General features: G+C 51.1%; 1 protein-coding gene across 1 annotated transcript in view; it reads right to left on the bottom strand.

Annotated features, from left to right (window-relative positions):
* The window catches only part of Stk10 (serine/threonine kinase 10), an 88,454-nt gene that overhangs the window by 18,473 nt on the left and 49,662 nt on the right, over positions 1-20,319 (bottom strand). Inside the window, exons 5-12 of the mRNA XM_032912813.1 lie at positions 15,441-15,513; positions 14,262-14,456; positions 13,755-13,836; positions 7,978-8,163; positions 5,680-6,228; positions 3,170-3,300; positions 480-603; positions 29-208 (exon numbers count right to left, since the gene is read on the bottom strand). Of these exons, the coding sequence (XP_032768704.1) occupies positions 29-208; positions 480-603; positions 3,170-3,300; positions 5,680-6,228; positions 7,978-8,163; positions 13,755-13,836; positions 14,262-14,456; positions 15,441-15,513 (1,520 nt within the window). The remainder of the gene's footprint in view (positions 1-28; positions 209-479; positions 604-3,169; positions 3,301-5,679; positions 6,229-7,977; positions 8,164-13,754; positions 13,837-14,261; positions 14,457-15,440; positions 15,514-20,319) is intronic.

Below are 20,319 nucleotides of genomic sequence, written 5' to 3'. Positions count from 1 at the left end.
CCCACTCCGCCCCACAACCCTTCACCACCTCCTTCTTCATCTGCTTGAGCTGCTCTTGGAACCTGGCGTAGTCTCGATCCTGCTCCAGGCGGATCCGCTTGGCCTCCTCTCTGCGGCGCACGCTGTGGTCCTGCTCCATCTTCTCCACCTGCTGCTTCTGCTGCCGCTCCAGGTTCTCTAGCTCCACGTCATAGAATTTCTTCTTGGCCTGGAAGGGGCACAGACTCAGAGGTAATGAAGCCACTTCATACCTCGGAGTCTACTAGACCCAGGCTTCAGTCCCCCAGCCCAGCCACCCTTTGCTGTGTGTCCCGGGGCGAGCTACTTAACCTCTCTGAGTCCGTTTCCTGCGGCATGGCACTCCGCAGAGGGGATTCCCTCTGCGTGACTCAGGGTCACTAACCACCCTTCTACACACCCCTACCACCTGAAGAAAACATGCAGGCCAGAAGCCCCCGGGCCCGTCTCCTCTCACTCACGTTGATTTCTTGTTCAAATCGTTTGTGCATCTGCTCCAGCTGCAGCTCGTGCTTGGTGCTCAGCTGTGTCTGGTTCCTATGTTCTTCTTTCTGCAGGAGCCGAAGCTCTCGGAGTTCCTGGCGCCTGTGGATGGACAGACACGACGTTCCCCAGTGAGAAAGGGGTGGCCCCTAAGACCACAGCACCCGCAGTCTGGGCCGTGGAAGGATGGATTGTGGAGTAGAATCCCACTGATGCGGGCAGAGACGGGGTCGGGCTTCGGTTGATATTCGCTGACGAGAAGGTGAGCGTCCTCCACAGATAAAGAATGCTCGGAGACCAGCGAGGAGGAAGGAACTAACCGCCACCCCGAAAAGTGGTCTGTCCGCACTACTAACAGGCATAAAGCAAACAAGTTCGGAAACAAGGAGAAACTTGCCTGTCCAATTCGAAACGCAAATATAAAAGAATATAAAAGGCAACCAACGTGGACAAGTATATTAGAAGAATCCACACTCTGCGTGGTACTGATGTAAATTAGACCATTTTGGAAGACACTGGCAATACCTCAAAGCCGTTAGGCACCCCAATTTCACTTCTAGATTGAATGAGGATTTTTTTTTAACTTTTTTTTTTAATGTGATTTTTTTTTTAAAGTGTGTTTTTAACAGTGTCATTTATAATTAAATTTCATTCCCCTGGCTAAGACGGAGGAAATCCCTAGAACATCCTAAACTATTTCTATTCTGAAGTGCTGGACGTTTCCTCCAAAGCGATGATGACGTCTGCAAAGCCCTGGTCTCTGGGCGCTCTGAGCATCCTCATGTCCGTGACCAGCAGTCCGGGAAGCCTCGATGCACACTGAAAACTCAGGCAGAAGCTCGCTTGTCAATGAGAGTCCCGAGGCGCACAGCTTATCTGACAGTTTCCTCACAGGGTCCCCCCCCCGGGAGGACTGTTAGAGACAACTGGAGTGTGAGGCTGTTTCAGGCACGTGGCTTCGCCTTATACCTTCCTTCTCTGCCACTCCCTCCCCTGCTCATGGGTCTGCCTCTGAGATGTACACTGAATCCTGTCCCTGCTCCCTCCTGGCCACTGCCCCAGCCCAGCCCGAGCCCAAGGCTGATGGCGTTGGACAGCCCCTCACGTCCCAAGTCAGTTTTACCGTTCTGCAGCCAAGACCAATACAGTGACCAGATAGACCGTCCAGATGGGAGGGACATCAGGGCCTGTCACTATGTGCTACTTCCCCTTCTGGTGTGCCTGGAATCCTCCACCCTTCCCTCGCAGCATACAAAGCCCAGGTCCTGCCCCCATGCAGACCACAACCCCACTCTCCTTCTTGCCTGGCATTCCATACTGAAGTCCTGGTCTCTAAGGTCCTGGGGTTCCCTCAGCATGCCCCCAGCTCTGGGGTCTTCACGTCATCCCACAAGCTCAGCTCAGGGTGGTGATGAGGAGGTCCCTGAGAACAATCTTTGCCCATCTCAGGCACTTACTACTGTATCACCCTGTGGATCCTTCACGGTGTGCAGCACAACCAAGAATTAGCCTGTGGGATTGTTTGTATACGCTTGGCCCAGGGAGTGGCACTATTAGAAGGTGTGGCCTTGTTGGAGTGGGTGTGTCACTGTGGGCGTGGCCCTAACACCCTCAGCCTAGCTGTTTGGAAGTCAGTCTACCACTAGCAGCCTTCAGGTGAAGATGTATATCTCTCAGCTCCGCCTGCACCATGCCTGCCTGGATGCTGCCATGCTCCTGTCTTGATGATAATGGACTGAACCTCTGAACCTGTAAGCCAGCCCCAGTTAAACGTTGTTCTTTTTTTTTTTTTTTTCTTTTTTTTTTTGAGCTGGGGACCCAACCCAGGGCCTTATGCGCTTCCTAGGCAAGCACTCTACCACTGAGCTAAATCCCCAACCCTAAACGTTGTTCTTTATAAGACTCAACCTTGGTCATGGTGTCTATTCAGAGCAGTAAAATCCTAACTAAGACAGCCTGTGTATTGTGTTTGGGACCTATAGGTATAAATGTGACCCACAGGTATAAAAGCTATAAATAGCTTCACGTATCTGGATTTCAATCTGTCCCACCTGATAGAGGACGCATGAGTGGCTAATTGGGTGGATGGATGGATGGATAAATGACAACTGAAGAAACGGGCAGATAGACGGATTAAACATACAATTAGACAGATGGGTACATTAATACATTACTATATTAGACATTAGTACAGATGGGTAGGTGGATGGACAGATGGATAACTGGGTGAACAAGTGAGTAGACAGATAAGTACATGGGTGGATGGATGGATGGACAAATAAATTAGAAGAAAGAACTAGATGAGTAGTCAGGTGGTCTCTAGATGGGTGGGTAGGCAGGTAGCTGGAAGAATGCGTGGACAGACGAGAAGGCCAAGGGATGGATGGGTGCAGGGACAGGGATTAGGCAGAGGAGAGAGACACGGCTTCACAGATAGAGACTGAGTAGATGGGTCACTGGACATGTGGACGAATGAGATGGACAGTGACAGACAAATGGACATGTGAGTACATGAATGCAGAGAAAGGGTCTCAAAACCACTCTCCTTTTGCCTCAGCCCCCCTATTCCACACCATGGACAGACAGCTGTCCCACCCCCAAGGCCAATGCCTGGCACTCACTCTCAGGAGCCACAGCTGTTCCCACACTGGGGCCTCCCTAGACTTGCCTGAGAAACCTCATCTCCTCGTCTTTCTTCTCGTCTTCGCTGATGATCTTGGAGGTGGTGATGCTCACCTCCACACCATCCACCACAAACCGGCGGGTCCTCTTCAGGGTCTTGTTGTGCAGTTTTGAGCCCTGGCAAGGAGAACGTGCCCAAACTCAGGTAGGGTGAGGTGCACAGCCTGGGCTCAGGAAGGAGGTGATCATCCACTGTCCCCCTTCCCCAAGTGTTCCAAACAAGGCCTAGGCGTCTGGCCTTAGGACACTTTCCTTCTGCTAGGATGAGGCTTCAGATATCTCTCAAAGCTTTTACCTCACTAAGGTCTTCTTGCAAAACCCAGGTATGTTGGGCACAGCCATACAGAGAAAGGAACCAACTCTTAGCCATAATGAAGAACTACGCTCACCTACACTGGCCACTGCTGCCTTTGTAACCCAGGGAAAGACCCTTGTCTCATGTGATGGCTTGCATATGCTGGGCCCAGGGAGTGGCATGTTGGGAGGTGTGGCCTTGTGGGTGTGGGCTTTAATACTCTGGTCCTAGCTGTTTGGGAGTAAGGCTCCCACTAGCAGCCTTTGGATGAAGATGCAGAACTCTCAGCTCCTCCTGCACCATGCCTGCCTGGACGCTGCCATGTTCCCACTCTGATGACAATGGACTGAACTTCTGAACCTGTAAGCCAGCCCCAATTAAATATTGTCCTAATAAGAGTTGCCTTGGTCATGGTGTCTGTTGACAGCAGTAAAACCCTAACTAAGTCCTCTTGCCTGAAGCTCAACTTTCTCCACTGTCCATGGAGCATTAAAACAACTAGCCTCCCAGCTGGCCATGAAGATTTACCGAGGAGCACACAGAGCACACAGCAGCCCCAGCTCATACCACGGATTTACTTCTGCCAGTCACGATCACAGGCCACAATCCCTATTGGATTTGCTGGCCTCAGCTGACCTGGCTGGAGCCGGTGGGCAGCCGTGCTTGTCTGGAGCCTTCCGGGCCATTCCCCTTAATCACCTCTCTCTGAATAATTAGTCTACAATGGCTGCTTGGAGAGACCTACCTGCCACTCTCCAAGCTGTCATGGCGGTATGGCATATGGTGCCCGTTGGAAGTGTTTGGTTCTAACTAGTCGAGGATTTAGAGAGGGGCTGGTACTGGTTTTCTAATGGCCTCTGTCCTGCCCACTGACTAAATTTTCTGCCAACTCTAAAGACTTTTCCTACTAGAACCTAACCCTGCCTCTGCAACATAGTCTAAGGGCCTTCCAGCCCCTTCCATGCCAGAGGCTGATTTGGCTCCTTGCTCGGTATGCTTCTGCCCAGCTTACCTCACCTGGGCTCCGGACACTTACTGCCTTTTCCTTTTAAATGGTTCTAGGGACTGAACACTGAACCCAGGTCGTTTCATGTATGTAACACAAGCATTCTACCATTGGTTCATATCTCCAACCTAAGAAGTACAAGGCCCTGGCTGCCCTAAATAAGATGACACTTCTGTGTAAAAGCCACTGGCCACAGTTGGGAAACAACAGTTCATGACTCTTGTGTCAGTTCTGAAGAAACAAAACGAGAAGCTTCCTCGGATGCTCCTGCTTGATGGAGCTTCTCTCTGCTCCAGCTGCTACTGTGGGGCTGTTGGCCGTTCCCACCGTCCTGGCTTGCACTTAACCGATGTGTGACTTTCTACCGTGTGTTTTATATTGAGTAAATCTTGGAAGGTAATAGAGAATTGTGCAGGGCCACTCTCCCCCCGCCAGATCCCCTATATCAGCCTTGTTTGGGGGTTCAGGTGGCGAACAGTAAGTTTAGGAGAACTGCTGGAGGCAGACAAGGAAGGAGGTTGGCCTCCTAGCTGCTGGACGAGGAGAGGGCTAAAGGCACACAAGGCCAGATGTGACTGCCGCCATGCCTTCACCCACACAGCCTTGTGCCAGCTGCCAACTTCTTTGAGTCTCCGCTGCCCATTGGGAAACTGGGTGGAAGCAGCCTTTCGATTCTGTTTAAAGCACCTTACACAAGGTGGCTACAGCACTTATTGTCACCCATTGACAGTCAGGAGGCCAGAGAGGAGAGTGATGGTACCCTCACTGAATCACAGAGCTGGCCCTGAGCCAGCGAACCTCCACTCATAGAATGTTCTTCCCCCAGTTTTATTAACCAAACTTTAAAATCTGAACCCAAACTAACTGTGTAACAGTACTGTCTTACACTGACTCAATGTGGGGTGCTAAGCTATGAGGTGAGCCAAAATCTTAAAGAGCCAAACTCATGAAGCATTTAAAATAAGAGGCTGTTATATATGTGTGCGTGCATGTGTGTGCGTGCATGTGTGTGCGTGCATGTGCACGTACTGCTAAACATGTCACAAGGTCTGGTGCATTCCTAGCCCCTCTCACAAATGCACAAATCAAATACAATTGCCTTTTTTGGCTTCTGCCTGCTTTTGGGAAAGGAACCTGAGCATGGCCCACTGATCAACATGGCTGCCCTGGTCCCCAGGGTGACAGGTGACATTACCTTGAGAGACAATGAGCCTGTCTCTTTGTTCAATGACAGGTCAGCAGACAAGGAGGTGCTGTAGTCCATGCTCTCTGAGGTAGACAGGTTGCTACAGTCCGACGCCCTCTTAGAATGGTTTGGAGTTACAGAGCCGGGGAGCTCCAGGCCACCATTGGCCAGAGTCTCGACACCCAAAGTCTCCAGGGCGCTGCTGTTAGGTCGGCTCTGGTTGACCTTCGGGGGTTTGCTGGCTGCAGAACTGGGGTTCTCAGCCTGGTCAGTGATTTGTTTCTCTTCAGTCACCTGAATTCTGGCATCCACGGACAGTGGCCGGGACTTCCGGAGGGGAACAGGTACCTTTAAGCCATTGTCACTCTTGGAGACCTCATCTGCAGGGCTGGTGTTCTGGGGGGATCCATCCCCTGAGGGTTGGTTACAGGGCCCGTTCACAGGCTCCTGAGGCTGGCTGGGAGGCAGTGGGGTGGAAGAATCCTGGAGAAGCTTGTCAGAGTTGAGGCTTGGCTGAGTTCCATTGGCGGAGGAGTCCTGAGTGTGGTTGACTAGGGGCTAGAAAAGAGTCAAGGCTGAGTTGCTGGGGCTCCACAGTGGTGGTTTGGCCCCAGAGGTGACAGGCCAGCAGCAGAGCAGAGCAGGGACCACTGAGCCTAGTCTCCACCACACCCCATAGCCTTTCTAAAACAGGCTACCACCAGGACAAAGACTCCGCTCCTCTCTCTAGTTGTAATTTCACCCAGTAGCTTCTCCTGTCTCATGAGGAAAACAGACTACAGCCAGCTGTAGAGAGGCCCAGACAATTGTCACAGTGCGGAGGAATTCCCCTTTCTCACTCAAGGCCAGCTCTCGCAATTTCGACACATACTGGCAGTCTGATTTTCTCTTGTTGTTTTATGAGACAGGGTCTCAGGTAGTTCAGGCTGCCTTCTGACCTGCTGTGTAGCCAAGAATGACCATGAACTTCTGTCCCTCCTATCTCTAGCTCCTGAGTGCTGGGATCACAGGTGTGTACCACCACGCCAGTATTATAGGGTGCTGAGATTGACCAGGGTATTGGGCATGTTGGGCCAGCATTCTACCAACTGAGCCACACGGCCATTTCAGTAATCTGAATTTTCACATGATATCCGTTGATTTCTAGTTGGCAACTAGGTCACATTAAAAAATTACATAGAGTGCCAATCAATCTACCTTGGGCTGTTTTCAAGCTGCCTGCCCGTTGTATTTTCCTTTTTGTGGGGTGGAGAGTTCTGGAAACTTTGCTATGATGAAACCCAATACCGATACCTATGGATCAAAAACAAAACGTCTGGAGCTGGAGAGATGGCTCAGTGGTTGAGAGCACTGACTGCTCTTCCAGAGGTCCTGAGTTCAATTCCCAGCAACCACATGGTGGCTCACAACCATCTGTAATGGGATCCAAAGCCTTCTTTGGGTGTGTCTGAAGACAGTGACAGTGTACTCACATAAAATAAACAAATAAAGCCTTTACATAAACAAATAAACAAATGTCCATTTGTGGCAGGAAGGTGGAAAGAAGGCTACGGGGGTTACAACGCAGTGTGGGGTGGGGACCCATGACCTCTTCTGTCTGAGTGACAACCAAAACTAGATTTTTATTTTTTTAAATTTATTTATTTTATGCATGTGAGTACACTGTCGCTGTCTTCAGACACACCAGAAGCGGGCATCAGATACCATTACAGATGGTTGTGAGCCACCATGTGGTTGCTGGGAATTGAACTCAGGACCTCTGGAAGAGCAGTCAGTGCTCTTAACCGCTGAGTCATCTCTCCAGCCCTAGATTTTTATTTTAAATGTTTACAATGAAGCCTAATTCTAAGTTAAAAATGTTAAGTTAGAAATTTAATGAGCCAGGCACAGGAGTACACACCTACCCTTAATCTCGGTGCTCAGGAGGCAGAGGCACGAAGGCCTCAGAGTTCAAGGTCAGCCTGGTCTACATAGTGAGTTCCAGGCCAGCGAAGGCTATACATGGGGGGTGGAGGGTTTCAGCTCTGTGACAACTCAGTCCATGTTTACTGGGGACTCTCTATAGGGAGAGCAATCCCCCTAAGAACCCAGGATTGAACTGAGAGACCAGGACCTTGGACAAGTCCAGGTCTGCATGCTCCAGAACCTGGATCTGGCTAAAGTTTGCTCAGCCTCGCCCTGGGCACCCTGGGGAGTTTGGGGCTCCCAGCCAGTTGGCCCCAAGAGGAAGAAAGGAATCCTTCACCAGTCTCACCCCCAGGGGCGGCTGGGGCCCACCCTCCTCAGCCCCATGTTTCTCAGGCTTACCGGAACAGCACTCACGGCATCCTTCTCGTCTCCATCCTCCTCTTCTCCGTCCTCCCTGCCGTCCTCCCTGCCGTCCTCCCTGCCGTCCTCCCTGCCGTCCTCGATCTCCTCCATCACCTCGGCCTTCGCCTCGGCCACCAGCTCCCGAAGGGCCTTATTACTGGTGACTGTGCTGACGAAGGGATGCTGAGGAGAAGAGACAGCTGTGTTAGAGCCATCTCGAGCCACTTGTGGGGCTGGAATGGCTGCAGGACTTCATCCTGGAGCAACGAGGACCAACTCTGGTCCCAAGACAACACGTGGACTTGGAGTTGGAAGGGGAACTCAGAAGCCCTGCATGTAGAGGGAAACACCCGACTCTGCGACTCAAGCTGTGTGACCCTGAGCATGCCACTCCTGCTCTCTGAACCATCTCCGAAGGACAGACAGACAATCATGCTGAAGCCAAGGGAAATCATGAAGATGCAATGAGGCAGTTCATGTGAAAGTGCCTTGCAAAGTCCGAGGCCAGCCCACGTTCTTTCTTGGGACGATGTCATCTGTGTGTTTACTTTCTTTTTAACCCATGCTAGCCCTCCCCCCATTCAGCTGCTTCATTCCATCCAATTCTGTTGCTTTAGAGAACCCTGACTAATATACAGTCTAAATGTGGTTTGTGTTCTGATATGGCCATGAGCCTATGGAGGCCGGGGAGTAGAATGTGGCGCTCTGAGTGAGAATGGCCCCCATTGGCTCACGTTTGAATACTTGGTCCCCTGTTGGTGGAACTGTTTGGGAAGGATTAGGGGGTGTGGCCTCACTGGAGGAGGTGTGTCACTGAAGCTTTGGAGTTACGTTTCTTTCTTTTTTTTTAATTTATTTATTTTTGTACTTTATGTATCTGAGTGTTTTGTCTGTACGTATGCTTGCACACCAGAAGAGAGCATCAGATCCTATGAGACTACAGTTATAGATGGTTGGCTGAGCCACCATGTAGGTGCTGGGAATTGAACTCAGACCACTGCCATGCTTCCCTAATGGATGGTTATGAACCCGAACCCTCTGAAACTGTAAGCCCCCAAGAAACCCGCTCTTACATAAGTTGCTTTGGTCATGGTGTCTTATCCCTACAATGGAAGAGTAACTAAGATATTCTTCCACACCATGTACCTACGAATTCTCTTCAAGACAGAATTCTGTGGATATGGAGTTAACTTGCTTCAAATTGTACGTGCGGCTACCGCTGGGGGTCTCAAGTAATGTGCCTCTTACAGTCCCATAACTCTGTCTAGGCAGACATCCTCTTCCTGCTTAATCAGTAAGCTTTATTATGACTTATCTTGATTTTTTTTCTTTTAGGATAGGTTTTCATGTAGCCCAGGAAGCTGGTCTCATACTCTGAGCCTCTACCCCTCTGGTGCTAGGATCACAGGCAGGCACCGATATAGCAAGTTTATGCAATGCCAGGGCTTGCGCCCAATGGAGCACGCGAGGCTAGTATCCACCTACACAAACTACACCCCCAACGTTGCTCCAGCATCCAGAGTTCTTTTCTGCGGCAGCTGTGAGGATCCATCCACTGCACTGAGCAGAGGTCACTGCAAGGTCACATGCTCCTCGGTGCTGGGGACACGGGCAGAAATATCTATTTGGTTTTGAGAAAGGTGATGTAGAGTTTCCTGACAGTGACCGAACTCTTCTCTAGGCTTTTACACAAATGGCACTCTTTAAGAGGGCGTGCTTTTTTTTTTTTTTTTTTTTTTTCCGGTTCTTTTTTTCGGAGCTGGGGATCGAACCCAGGGCCTTGCGCTTCCTAGGCAAGCGCCCTACCCCTGAGCTAAATCCCCAACCCCGAGGGCGTGCTTTTTATAGACCTTATAAAACCCCAAAGCAAAAGGTCTGGGGATGTTTGGTCAGCCTAAAGTGCCCTGGAGAGCGAGGATGCAAGTATGTCCTGTCAGCCCCCTTTGTCATGAGGGGCAGAGGGGAAGGAATGCTGGGGGTTTAGGGGCATCACTGGGTTGGAATTTGCTCTGCCAAAACCCACCGCTGTCATCAGAAATCTTATTTTGGGACGAATAGTGTCAACCAAAATGTTGGAGCATTCTATCAATAACTAAAAACGACATCTCTGACACCTTAAGAACATACTCGGGGCTGGAGAGGTGGCCCAGCAGTCATAAGCACTGACTTCTCTTCCAGAGGACCCAGGGTCAATTCCCAGCAACCACATGGTGGCTCACAACCATCTGAAACTCCAGACCCAGGGGAGCTGGCACCCTCCTGTGGCCTCCATGGGTGCTGTACACATGCACACAGACCTACATGCGGGCCAAACACCCACGGACACAAAGTAAAATGTTAAAAAAAACCATACTCAGACCTGGAAGAATCCATGAGGAGTTATTCCTTTCTGTTTGTATGTTTAAATGTTCCTGGGGCTGGTGAGACAGCTCAGTAGGTAAAGGCATCTACAGGCAAGCGTAAAGACCTGGGTTTGAGCCTCGTGTCCCACATGATGGAAGGAGGGAACTGACTCCCACAAGCTCTCCTCCCATCTCCACCCTATGCCATGGCGCATGCGTGCCCTGACTAATACACACGGAAAACAAAATTAAATAAAAGTTTCCTTTGTGTCTGGGTGTAGAGCAGGAGTAGAGTGCTTGTCTAACGTGTGTGAGGTTCTGAGTTCAGGCCCCGGCACCGGCAGACAGGCAGCAGGCCACTCCCTACCCATTCCCCCTGAAGCTACATATGCCACATCTTTAAAGAGCTGTGTTCATGTTTTCTTGCACCAGCCTGACCTCAGTTCATCTAATCTAGTGGAGCTGTGAAGAACTGAATTTTCCTGCATAGGTAGGTACACAGCGACTCTGGGACGTGACCTCATGTGCCAGGCCAGGTCAGGCCTTTCACCAAGGGGAGTCAGAAGGCCCACCACAGACTGACCGACTGGAGGCTGGTGGACATTTCAGAGTCTCGCTGGGGCCTTCCTGAGAGGGGAGGTGTCACATTCAAGCTGGGACCCAGGAGATGTGTGGGCAAAGTTAGGGAAAACTCCAAGTACAGAGTTTTAGGTAAAGGTACGGCCTCTGAAGACCCTGAGCTAGGCTTGGGTCTGGAGACTGGAGCCTGTGCCTGGTACTCAGGCAAAGGGAGCCAGGAGGGAGCCTGGGCAGCATGCACAGCCTCAGGCAATGGAAAGTCATTCATTCATTCATTCATTCATTCATTCATTCATTCATTCCCAGGTTACTCTCAGCTCTGCTACCCAGGACCTCGTCACTGTGGCTGCTACACATTTCCGGTGGTCCCAAGTGGGCTTTCCACAGAACTAACCAATGGGTCACCAGGACGTGCAGGGTTAAGTGTGCTGACTAGGTGATGGGAGCCAAGCCACCTGGGATAAAATCCAGCCCTCACTGCCCACCTGAGCAAGTCAAGAGACCCTCTCTGTGCCTTAGTTTGCTTGTCTGAGGAGTAGGGATAAAAGTTTGGCTGTTCTACGTGCTGAGGAGTAGGGATAAAAGTTTGGCTGTTCTACATGCTATATAGTGGGTGTTCAAAATGGCATCACTACTACCATCACCACCACCACAACCCCATCATCACAATCACTATCCTGGAGTCCGGAACACGCGACCCATGCAGGACACCACAGGACACCTCTACGAGGGAGCTAAGGCAGACGGGGCAAGAACCAGCAGCGTGGGCCCAGCCTGCTCAGAGTACAAGGCTTTCACCAGGGCGCTGTACATATTGACCAAATTAGTAGCTCTTGAAGAGAACCATCTGCTTTGCCTGCCTGGAGCCCCAGGTCCCTGGGAGGAAGCGGGGAGGGAACGCAGCCTTTCACAGGGGTCCAGTTAAGCAGGGCAGCTCCCTGCAAGGGGCCCAGGGCAGGTGGCTGACTGGCCTTGATTTGTGTTTAAGCTCCGAGAGACAAGGAATGGGAAGGGTGCAGCATCAGCCCACCACCTCTAGTCAGGGCTGTAGAAAAACCTTTCTGCCTGACTCAAATGCTGAGGCCCCTCAGAGAGCTGGATCCAGGCACCTCCCAGAACGGCCAAACACCGGGCAAACACTCCCCATGCTGCACCAGGCAGGCTACCCAGGCATTCATGACGGATCCTGCACAAGAGCAGATCAGAGCTGGCCTCACTGTCTACCCCTCCAGGAAGAAGGATAGCTGCTCAGAGCCAGCTCGGTTGATGGCTCCAAGCTGCCAGCATGGAGGAGGCAGCTTATCGTTTGCCAACTGGCACCTCTCTCTGGCCAGGATCTCTGCTGTCACTGAAACAGATGTCCCGTCCGAGTGAGCTTATTTTCTCTCTATGCACCGAGAAGCCACTAGGGGGCAATGCTCAGATCAAAGTATGCTCCCCTCACCTGCTGCCTGCACCCTTTCTCTTTGTTTCTGTCTTTTTTTGTTTCGTTTTGTTTTTTAATTAAAAAACAAAACGAAACAAAAAACACACAAAAAAAACCAAAAAAACTTTACTTTTATTCTATGTGCACAGGCGTTTTGCCTGCATGGGTGTCTGTTCACCATGCATATGCAGGATCCTACAGGACTGGAGTTACAGACAGTTGTGAGCTGCTATGTGAGCGCTGGGAACTGAACCTGGGTCCTCTGGACCAGTGGCCAGTGCTCTTAACCACGGAACCAATTCTCCACCCCTTCTTTAGACTTTTTTTCCCCTCCACTCATTAGAAGCAGCTCCCCAGAGTGGCCAAGAGCACAGACTTCAGAGCCAAGTCACTAGAATGAGGACATTAGTCATCACTGCCAGCTATGTGACCAAGGGAGAAACGGAGGCTCGGAGGGAACTCCTCACAACCCTAATTTCAGATCCAGGTCACCAACTGCTGCAGGACACTAGTCAGGGACATTTGTGCAGATGAAAGACTGAGCCATCAGTCCTGGGGAGCTTGGGTGGCTTAGCCACAAGGGACACAAAAGGACAGGGAGTAGCAGCACCCTAGGAGTAACAGACAAGAGCTGCCCCAGTGCTGACATTCCAACCAGGTGACCTCGGGCAGGGACTTCTCCTTTGAGCCCAGTGTCCTCAGGTCTAGCAGAACACTGTATCCCTCCCACCCTGCACTTTAACAGGTACTGGAGAGGCCCCAGCAGGTCTGAGGGCATCTGGGTAAACTGAGGCAGAGCGTCTTCCCTCTGCTACTCTCCCCTCTGCTCTGTGCTCTTCTGCTGCACGCTGAGAATCCCCTGGCAGGCACTGCTTCAGCTAGGAAGTGGAATTCCTAGCTCCTGCCAAGGCTCCAGGCGACAGCTGGTCTCTGCCCTGACAATGTCAGGCAGGACGGATGCCCCAGCATGGGAGGTGCCATTTACAGGAAGCAACTGGTCCCGAGTGGCTTGGGGCCTTTGCATCTGACAGCAACGGCAGCCCCATCCCTCAAGCAAACACACCATGCTGGAAGTGGGCCTTGAGGAGGCACATTTGATTTTGAACCAGAAGTATGAAAGGAAAGTCAGGATCTCCCAGCGGATAGGCACACTTCTGTTTTGTTTCATTTTCTTTTTGAGAAAGGGTCTGCTCCTCTATGTAGCTCTGGCTGCCCTGGAACTTGCTCTGTAGACCAGGTCTGGGGCTTGCAGTGGTTCTCCTGCCTCTGCTCGGACTTAGAGGTGTGAACCACCACATCTAATAATACACTGGACACGGGGAGCACTCCTTGGGCGCAGTACCTCAGGCCAAGCTAAGCATTCCACTGCTTGTTGTTTTAGCCTCACCAGGTGCCTTTGAGGAACAATGTAACAAATCCACACTCACCTGCAGCAGCTGCGCAGCTGTGGGCCGAGTTTCTGGGTTCTTATCCAAGGCTACCTTCAGAAAGTCTCGGAACTCCGTGGACCTGGGGGACAGGCGTAAGTGAGGAGTGAGCCATAGCCCGGGCACTCTGTGCCCAGGGTTGGGTGTTCCAAGACAGGGTCCCCAGGACATCCTTCTTATAATGCACATGACTGCCCAGGACATAGACGTCTAAGAGGAACATAGATTAGCTAGGGAACGAGCATGGCAGTGTCAGAATCTGAACCCAAGTCCCCATCCCCGAGCCGTGTGGCTGCCTGGGCTCTGTTCCAGTTCCCTATGTCCCGGGACATAACAGAATCTCCCCCTGGCTAACTGGTCTTGCTCTCACACCTAATGTTTTGTGCTGTTTTGTATAGTTCAGGCAGGCAGTTCGCAAAGGCCTGGAGATGCCCCGCCCCCACCTCCGACATCCACCTGACTTTGGAGTGGCTTCAGACCCTCCATAATTACACAGACCCTCCTTACCACTTGGAGGGTGTGAGCAGGGTGGGAGGGTCCGACTTGGCGATCTTGAGCAGGACCCGCATGGGGTTGAGCTCATGGTGTGGGGGCTCAATCTGTGCCATCTCGATCAGCGTGATGCCCAGGGACCAGATGTCAGCCTTGTAGTCATAGGGGGCGTCCTTCATGGTTTCACACAGCACCACCTCAGGGGCCATCCTGAGCCAACCAAGGAACAATAAGGGCTAAGAATTGGGCCCCTGCGGGTGCTGCTTGTAGCCTCGGGGTCTCGGACACCACCAGCACCACACTGGAGGTTGGCAGTATTTGAAGCCATGATTTGAATTACTGGCATCCCATTGTCTTCCTCAAGGGTCTCGGCCCGCTGCAGTTCCTGGAGCCTGCCACAAGATGGCAGCAGCAATCCAGAACAGAGTCCTGGGGAAGGGGCAGGCGGGTGAGGGCAGAAGGGGGAAGGTTCCAGCAATAAAACAACAAGGTAGGACAGTGGGGGTAGACAGTACAGGACAGCACAGAGAGAAAGGGGGGTGGGAGAGAAGAGAGAGGAATAACGGGAGGGGTGGGAGAGAAAGAGTTAAGAGTAGTAAGCAAGCGAGGAAGGGGCTGACACCGTGGCCAGTTGTAAAAACAGAACACAAAGTAATCAGGTGTGAAATTGAGTGAGAGCTTGGGCTTGGGGTGTTGCCTGGATGCCCTGCATGCGTGGGAGGGTGCAGGCCGGGGCCAGAGCTCCTTCAGGTGTCTTCCTCTGCCAGAGAGCTGTCTCTTCTTAGGTGTTTTTATTTTAAGTTATAGTTCTGGCGAGAGAGGAGATTCCTCACAAGGACAGGAGGTGAATTTGCATGGCTCTCACGTCCTCACCCAGAGACAGCACCCAAACTCAGTACGTGCGTTAGACGAACCAGGAGCCGAAGCGCCTTTTCAGGGACTCGGTTTAGTTTATTAGTGGGGTGCTTTCCACTGGGACCCCAGTTTATGGGTGAGGCGTGGGGAAGCTAAGTCACTTGTGCTAGGCACTGGAGTACCCAGGAGAGAAGCAGACGCTGGACGCACGCACACACTTTGAATGGCTGATTCAGGGGCTCTGAACGGGCACCACGCAATCCACCCAGAGGTAACCGCGGGGTGCTGGGCTTGCTAGGCTAGCCTGCTAATCAGCTGCTCAGAGGCCCCGAGACTCACCAGTAAGGCGTTCCTATGAAGGAATCTCGCTTTTGCAGAGTTTTCAGATTCTTGGCAGACACTCCGAAATCAGCTGCAACACAAAAACCTCAGATAAAATCACCGCTGAGGGATTCTCCTCCACCCACACCCTTGGGGTGAAGTCCTAGGTGTGGACTCCGGAATGCACTTGCTGGACTCAGGGATGAGGCAACCAGACTTGGGGATTTTTTTTTTTTTTTTTTTTTTTTTTTTTTTTTTGTGAGACCCTGTCTTAAAAAAAAAAAAAAAAAAAAAAGGCCAGGCACTTTTGAATCCAACTATGAATCTGTGAAATAACACCAAGTACAAACAGTGACACCCATCAGTGTGCTGTTCAAATACTCACACTGTTGTAAACAGAATTATATTACTGTCATTTAAAAACAAACATTTTTAAAGGTATTATATGTAATCGCTTGGCTCTGTCTTTTTCTTTCTTTTTGGTGGCTCCTAGTTTCACCTGGTCAGGTTCCAGTCCCATCCGAGGCACGGCCAGAGCCACCTACACGTGCTGGCCGGCTAGTCTCATGTCAACTTGACACAAGCTAGAGTCATCTCAGAAAGGGGGACCTCAATTGAAGAAGAACGCCTCCCTGGAGACTGACTGCAGGGAAGTCTGTAGGGCACTTTTAAATTATTCATGTGCACCACAGACCCCCTTCTGTGCACATGACCTGCTTCCCCTTCCCTCTCGAGGAAGGTGTGGGTCTTCACGCAGTCCCTGAGCACAGAATCTCACAGCTGAGCTAATCAAGTGAGGAGCTGGGGGCCTGGGGGGTCACACCCGATTGCTTCCTGCTCTGTCTTTACAACTCGACATGGTGGTCACCCCCTTTCTTGCTTGTTCAGTACTGAGCTAAGACACGATGCCTATGCTACCTACGGCTTGCACATACAGAGGTCAGAGGACAACTCATGGGAGCCAGTTCTCTTTTTCCACCATGTGATTTCCAGGAATGAAGCTTGGGGTGCTAGGCGTGGCAGCAAGGGCCTTTACCAATGGAAGGAGCCGTCCCTACGGCCCAACTTCCTCTCCTGTGCATCTTCTTTCTCTCACCTTGCATGCTGATTCCACTCCAAACTATCTTTATAAAATCAGACTCCACTGAGGACGTGGGTCGGTCCTGACATCCTTTTCATCACTAAATCCACAACCCCCAGTTTGTCCTGGATGGAGCTCCCTAAAAGTCTAGGGGGCGCTCCAAGCAATCAAGGGTCATGGCAAGAGCTGTGCGTCCGTCCGGGCACAGGAAGCTAACGACACAGAGGATAGTTGGGGGTCAGGGTGGAATAAGCTAGGGGGAGAGCCACAAGCACTGAGACACCCAGTGATGCTTTCCCCTCTGTGACACAGGGATGCTGACCCTTGGTCCTTTAGAGCTCATTTAGGGGTTGTCCCGAGGATCAAATTTACATTTACAAAATGGCTCCACTTTCAGCTTAGGTCATCATGAGTCTCCATACAGGAGCACCTTGCTACTCCCAAGAGCAGGCTCACCCTGAGAACCTAAGGCCTCAAGAGACTGTGGTGAACAAGCCTCTCCTGGGAGTGGCCATGAAGCAGCCTCTCTAGGCCGGAGAGTTGAAGATTGGTCACACATAGGTTCTTGGGCGCACGCTCGTACGTTCGTGTGTGTGTGTGTGTGTGTGTGTGTGTGTGTGTGTGTGTGTGTGTGTTTGTGTGTGTGTGTTTTGACCCGAGAGAGGGGGCAGGACCAGAACTGCTAAAGGTGAGGTTCAGACACAGGGGATCCCCCAAGCCTACTTGGAGGGTGGCACCTCAAGGGCTCCTGGTAAGAATGAGGGTTAGGCTTTCCTTCCTGCTAGGTCAGCCAGGATACCTGGGAGCCCGATTCCCCACAAACACCATGGGCAGGACACTATTCCTGTCTCCTGGGAAAATGCTGGCTGAGATCTTAGGGTGACTCTTCCAGATGTTGGCCATCCCACCCCCACCCCACCCCCCTGGCTTTGCTATACCTTCTGTAAAAGGAAAGGGGAAATGGGAAACCACCAACTTCCACAATGATAACTGGTCCCAGGGCCACCCCGGAAGCAGGCACCAAGTGAACTTTTAGGGGAGCTGTTACTTCTTCCCAGTGTGGAGGGTGGGGTGGCTCCTCCCAGCAGCCCAGGACCTCAGGCATTCCGTGGACGTTCACTGGGGTAACCTGTGTTAGAGCTCATGAGAGCATCCTCTGCGAGGGTGGGCAGCCATCTCAAGGCATCTTTACCAACCTCTTCTCATAAAAGTATGATTCCGTTTCTCTACTTCAGAATAAGTTAGAAACAGGGCAGTGGGCTCAAGGGACTCTCCCTTATAGACTGGGACTTCTGTTGAAACACCTTTTGCTCGACCCACAGCTCTAGCCCGGACAACACTCCTGGAGCAAGAAACCCAACCAGTTAGTTGAGGGAATGTTCTCAGAGTCACATCTAAGGGAGCACAGTCTCAGCTAAGGGAGCACAGTCTCAGCTAAGGGAGCACAGTCAGAGTTAAGGGAGCACAGTCACAGCTAAGGGTGCACAGTCTCAGCTAAGGGAGCACAGTCAGAGCTAAGGGAGCACAGTCTCAGCTAAGGGAGCACAGTCAGAGCTAAGGGAGCACAGTCAGAGCTAAGGGAGCACAGTCTCAGCTAAGGGAGCACAGTCAGAGCTAAGGGAGCACAGTCACATCTAAGGGAGCACAGTCACAGCTAAGGGAATACAGGTTAGGGAGCACAGCCACAGTTAAGAGAGCATAGAGACTTTGCTGAAAAGTCTTTGCTCACACAGCCCAGCCCCACCTCATGGCTTGGCTTTCCCTAGTTTTGGTTATTTGCTGTCAGCTCCAGTCTGGAATTATTCCATGGGATGTTCTAGAAGTAAGTCATAAATCTTAAATAACACCCACTATAGTATATTGCTATAGTTCTATTTTACCACCAAATGTTGCTAATCTCTTATGTGCCTAGCTTAGAAACTAAACTTTGCCACTAGTATGTATGGATACTATGTAGAGGGCTCTGAACCACCAGTACTGTCAGGTACCCGCTGTGGGCCGTGGACTGTGTCGCTATGGATAAGCAAGGACTACTGGATACTTGCCCTTTTGTTTTATTTTATTTATGAGTGATTTCCTGCATGTATGTTTGAGTACCCTGCATGCCCGGTGCCTATGGAGTGAGAAGGGGACCCACTGGGACTAGAGTTACAGGCATGTGGGAGCCACTAAGTGGGAACTGAGAATTCAATCAGACTTCTGCAAGACTAGTAAATGTTTGTTCTTAACCGCTGAGCCATCTCTCCTGCCCCACATTCTCTATTACATTTTATTATTTTTATCTTACTGGGGAGGGGGCAAGTATCATATTCTGCATGTGGAGGTCAGAGGACAAACTTGCAGAAGTCGGTTCTCTCCTTTCCACCATGTAGGCCCTGGGGATCAAACTCAGGCCACCAGGATAGGCAGGCAGCAGCTGCCCCACTGTATGCTGTCAGCAGTAACCCTGGTCCTGGCTGCAGATGTCTACAAACAGATCTAGAAAACAGACAGAGGCTTCCGGAAGCAGCATTCAGAAGAATGTCAAACTGGAAGCCACTGAACTCACTGCTGGAGCTCAGAGGCAGATGGTTAAGCTATGCTTCTCCTTGGCTACGAAATAGCATGCAGCCCTAAAAAAGGAACAAGTGTGTCAGACCTAACCAGAAGTAACACTCCGAGACAGAAAGCACATGTAGCATCATCCCAGCCGCATTTAAAATCCAACCTCTGCATACTGCATGTACCCAAACTCAGCTGCACCCAAAAGCTCAGTGGTCAGCTCCCCAGGTGTGGGGTTTTGGTGGGGACAGGCACAGAGGCCCTTGGTCTATTTATTCTTTTTCCTTTGCACGATTTTATTCTTTAAACCATTTTCGATGGAGTGCACCGTTTTCGCGGTTTAGAAAACAGAAACACCTCCAGCAATGCTATTGGGGTTTACTTTTCTCTCTTTCCCTCTCTCTCTTATGTAAAACACAGGATGTGGTAAAGGAAGACTTTGCAATCTGCTGAGAGGTATACGTGCTGGGAGTAGAAAGGAGGGGCTGAGGAAAGTGTGAGCTAAGTGAGACCCCACGGCCCAGCAACTCCCAGAGGAGGCTCCAGGAGCCAGAAGCTGGCACACTCCTGGAGTGGCTGGCTGGCTGGCAACATGATCTGACACACTTAATACCCAGCCCAGAGCTAACAGGTAACCTGTTTTGCATGTGTATGAAATAACGGTGGCCGTGAGCAGCACTCACGGATGTGGGGAAACAGGCAGATAAGGTTCGATTTTAAAAGGCAGACGAGCACAGAAAGACAAAAATCTGCAACTTATCTGAGAATCTTCCAGAAGTAGGGTGAGGGAGGTGGGGAGGGAGAAGGGGTGAGTGGGGGGAGCGGGGAGGGGAGACAGGGAGCTAGGATGGATAGATGAGTAGGCTGGAGTTGGGGGAGCTGGGAGGACCAGGAGGGATGAGGGTGGGTGCAAGGTAAAGCCTTTGTTTTAAGGCGGGAACAATGACTGACTGCCTCGAAATCAAACCCATTTTAAATGTTCTTCTAAGAAACAGCAAGCGGCCAAGGGCATGGCCACAACAGCCGCAAGGTCTGATCACGTCACCCTGCACCCCATAAATGTGCATACTTCTTGTGTTTCCATTAAAAATAAAAAATATACACACATTTAGAAAGAGAGTCTAGTAGCAAGGGCTACAGTTGACTGAAAGTACTTTCCTCTACCCAGCATGCTCTGGGCTTGAGTCCCAGCACCACACAAAAATAAAACTCAACAAAATACTACTTTTCCCTGGATTCACACATGCATCTTTCTGACTTCACTACCAATGAATA

This window comes from Rattus rattus, chromosome 9, assembly GCF_011064425.1.
Source record: "Rattus rattus isolate New Zealand chromosome 9, Rrattus_CSIRO_v1, whole genome shotgun sequence".
NCBI classification, from domain to species: domain Eukaryota; kingdom Metazoa; phylum Chordata; class Mammalia; order Rodentia; family Muridae; genus Rattus; species Rattus rattus.
This window is presented reverse-complemented; position numbering and strand designations above follow the sequence as displayed.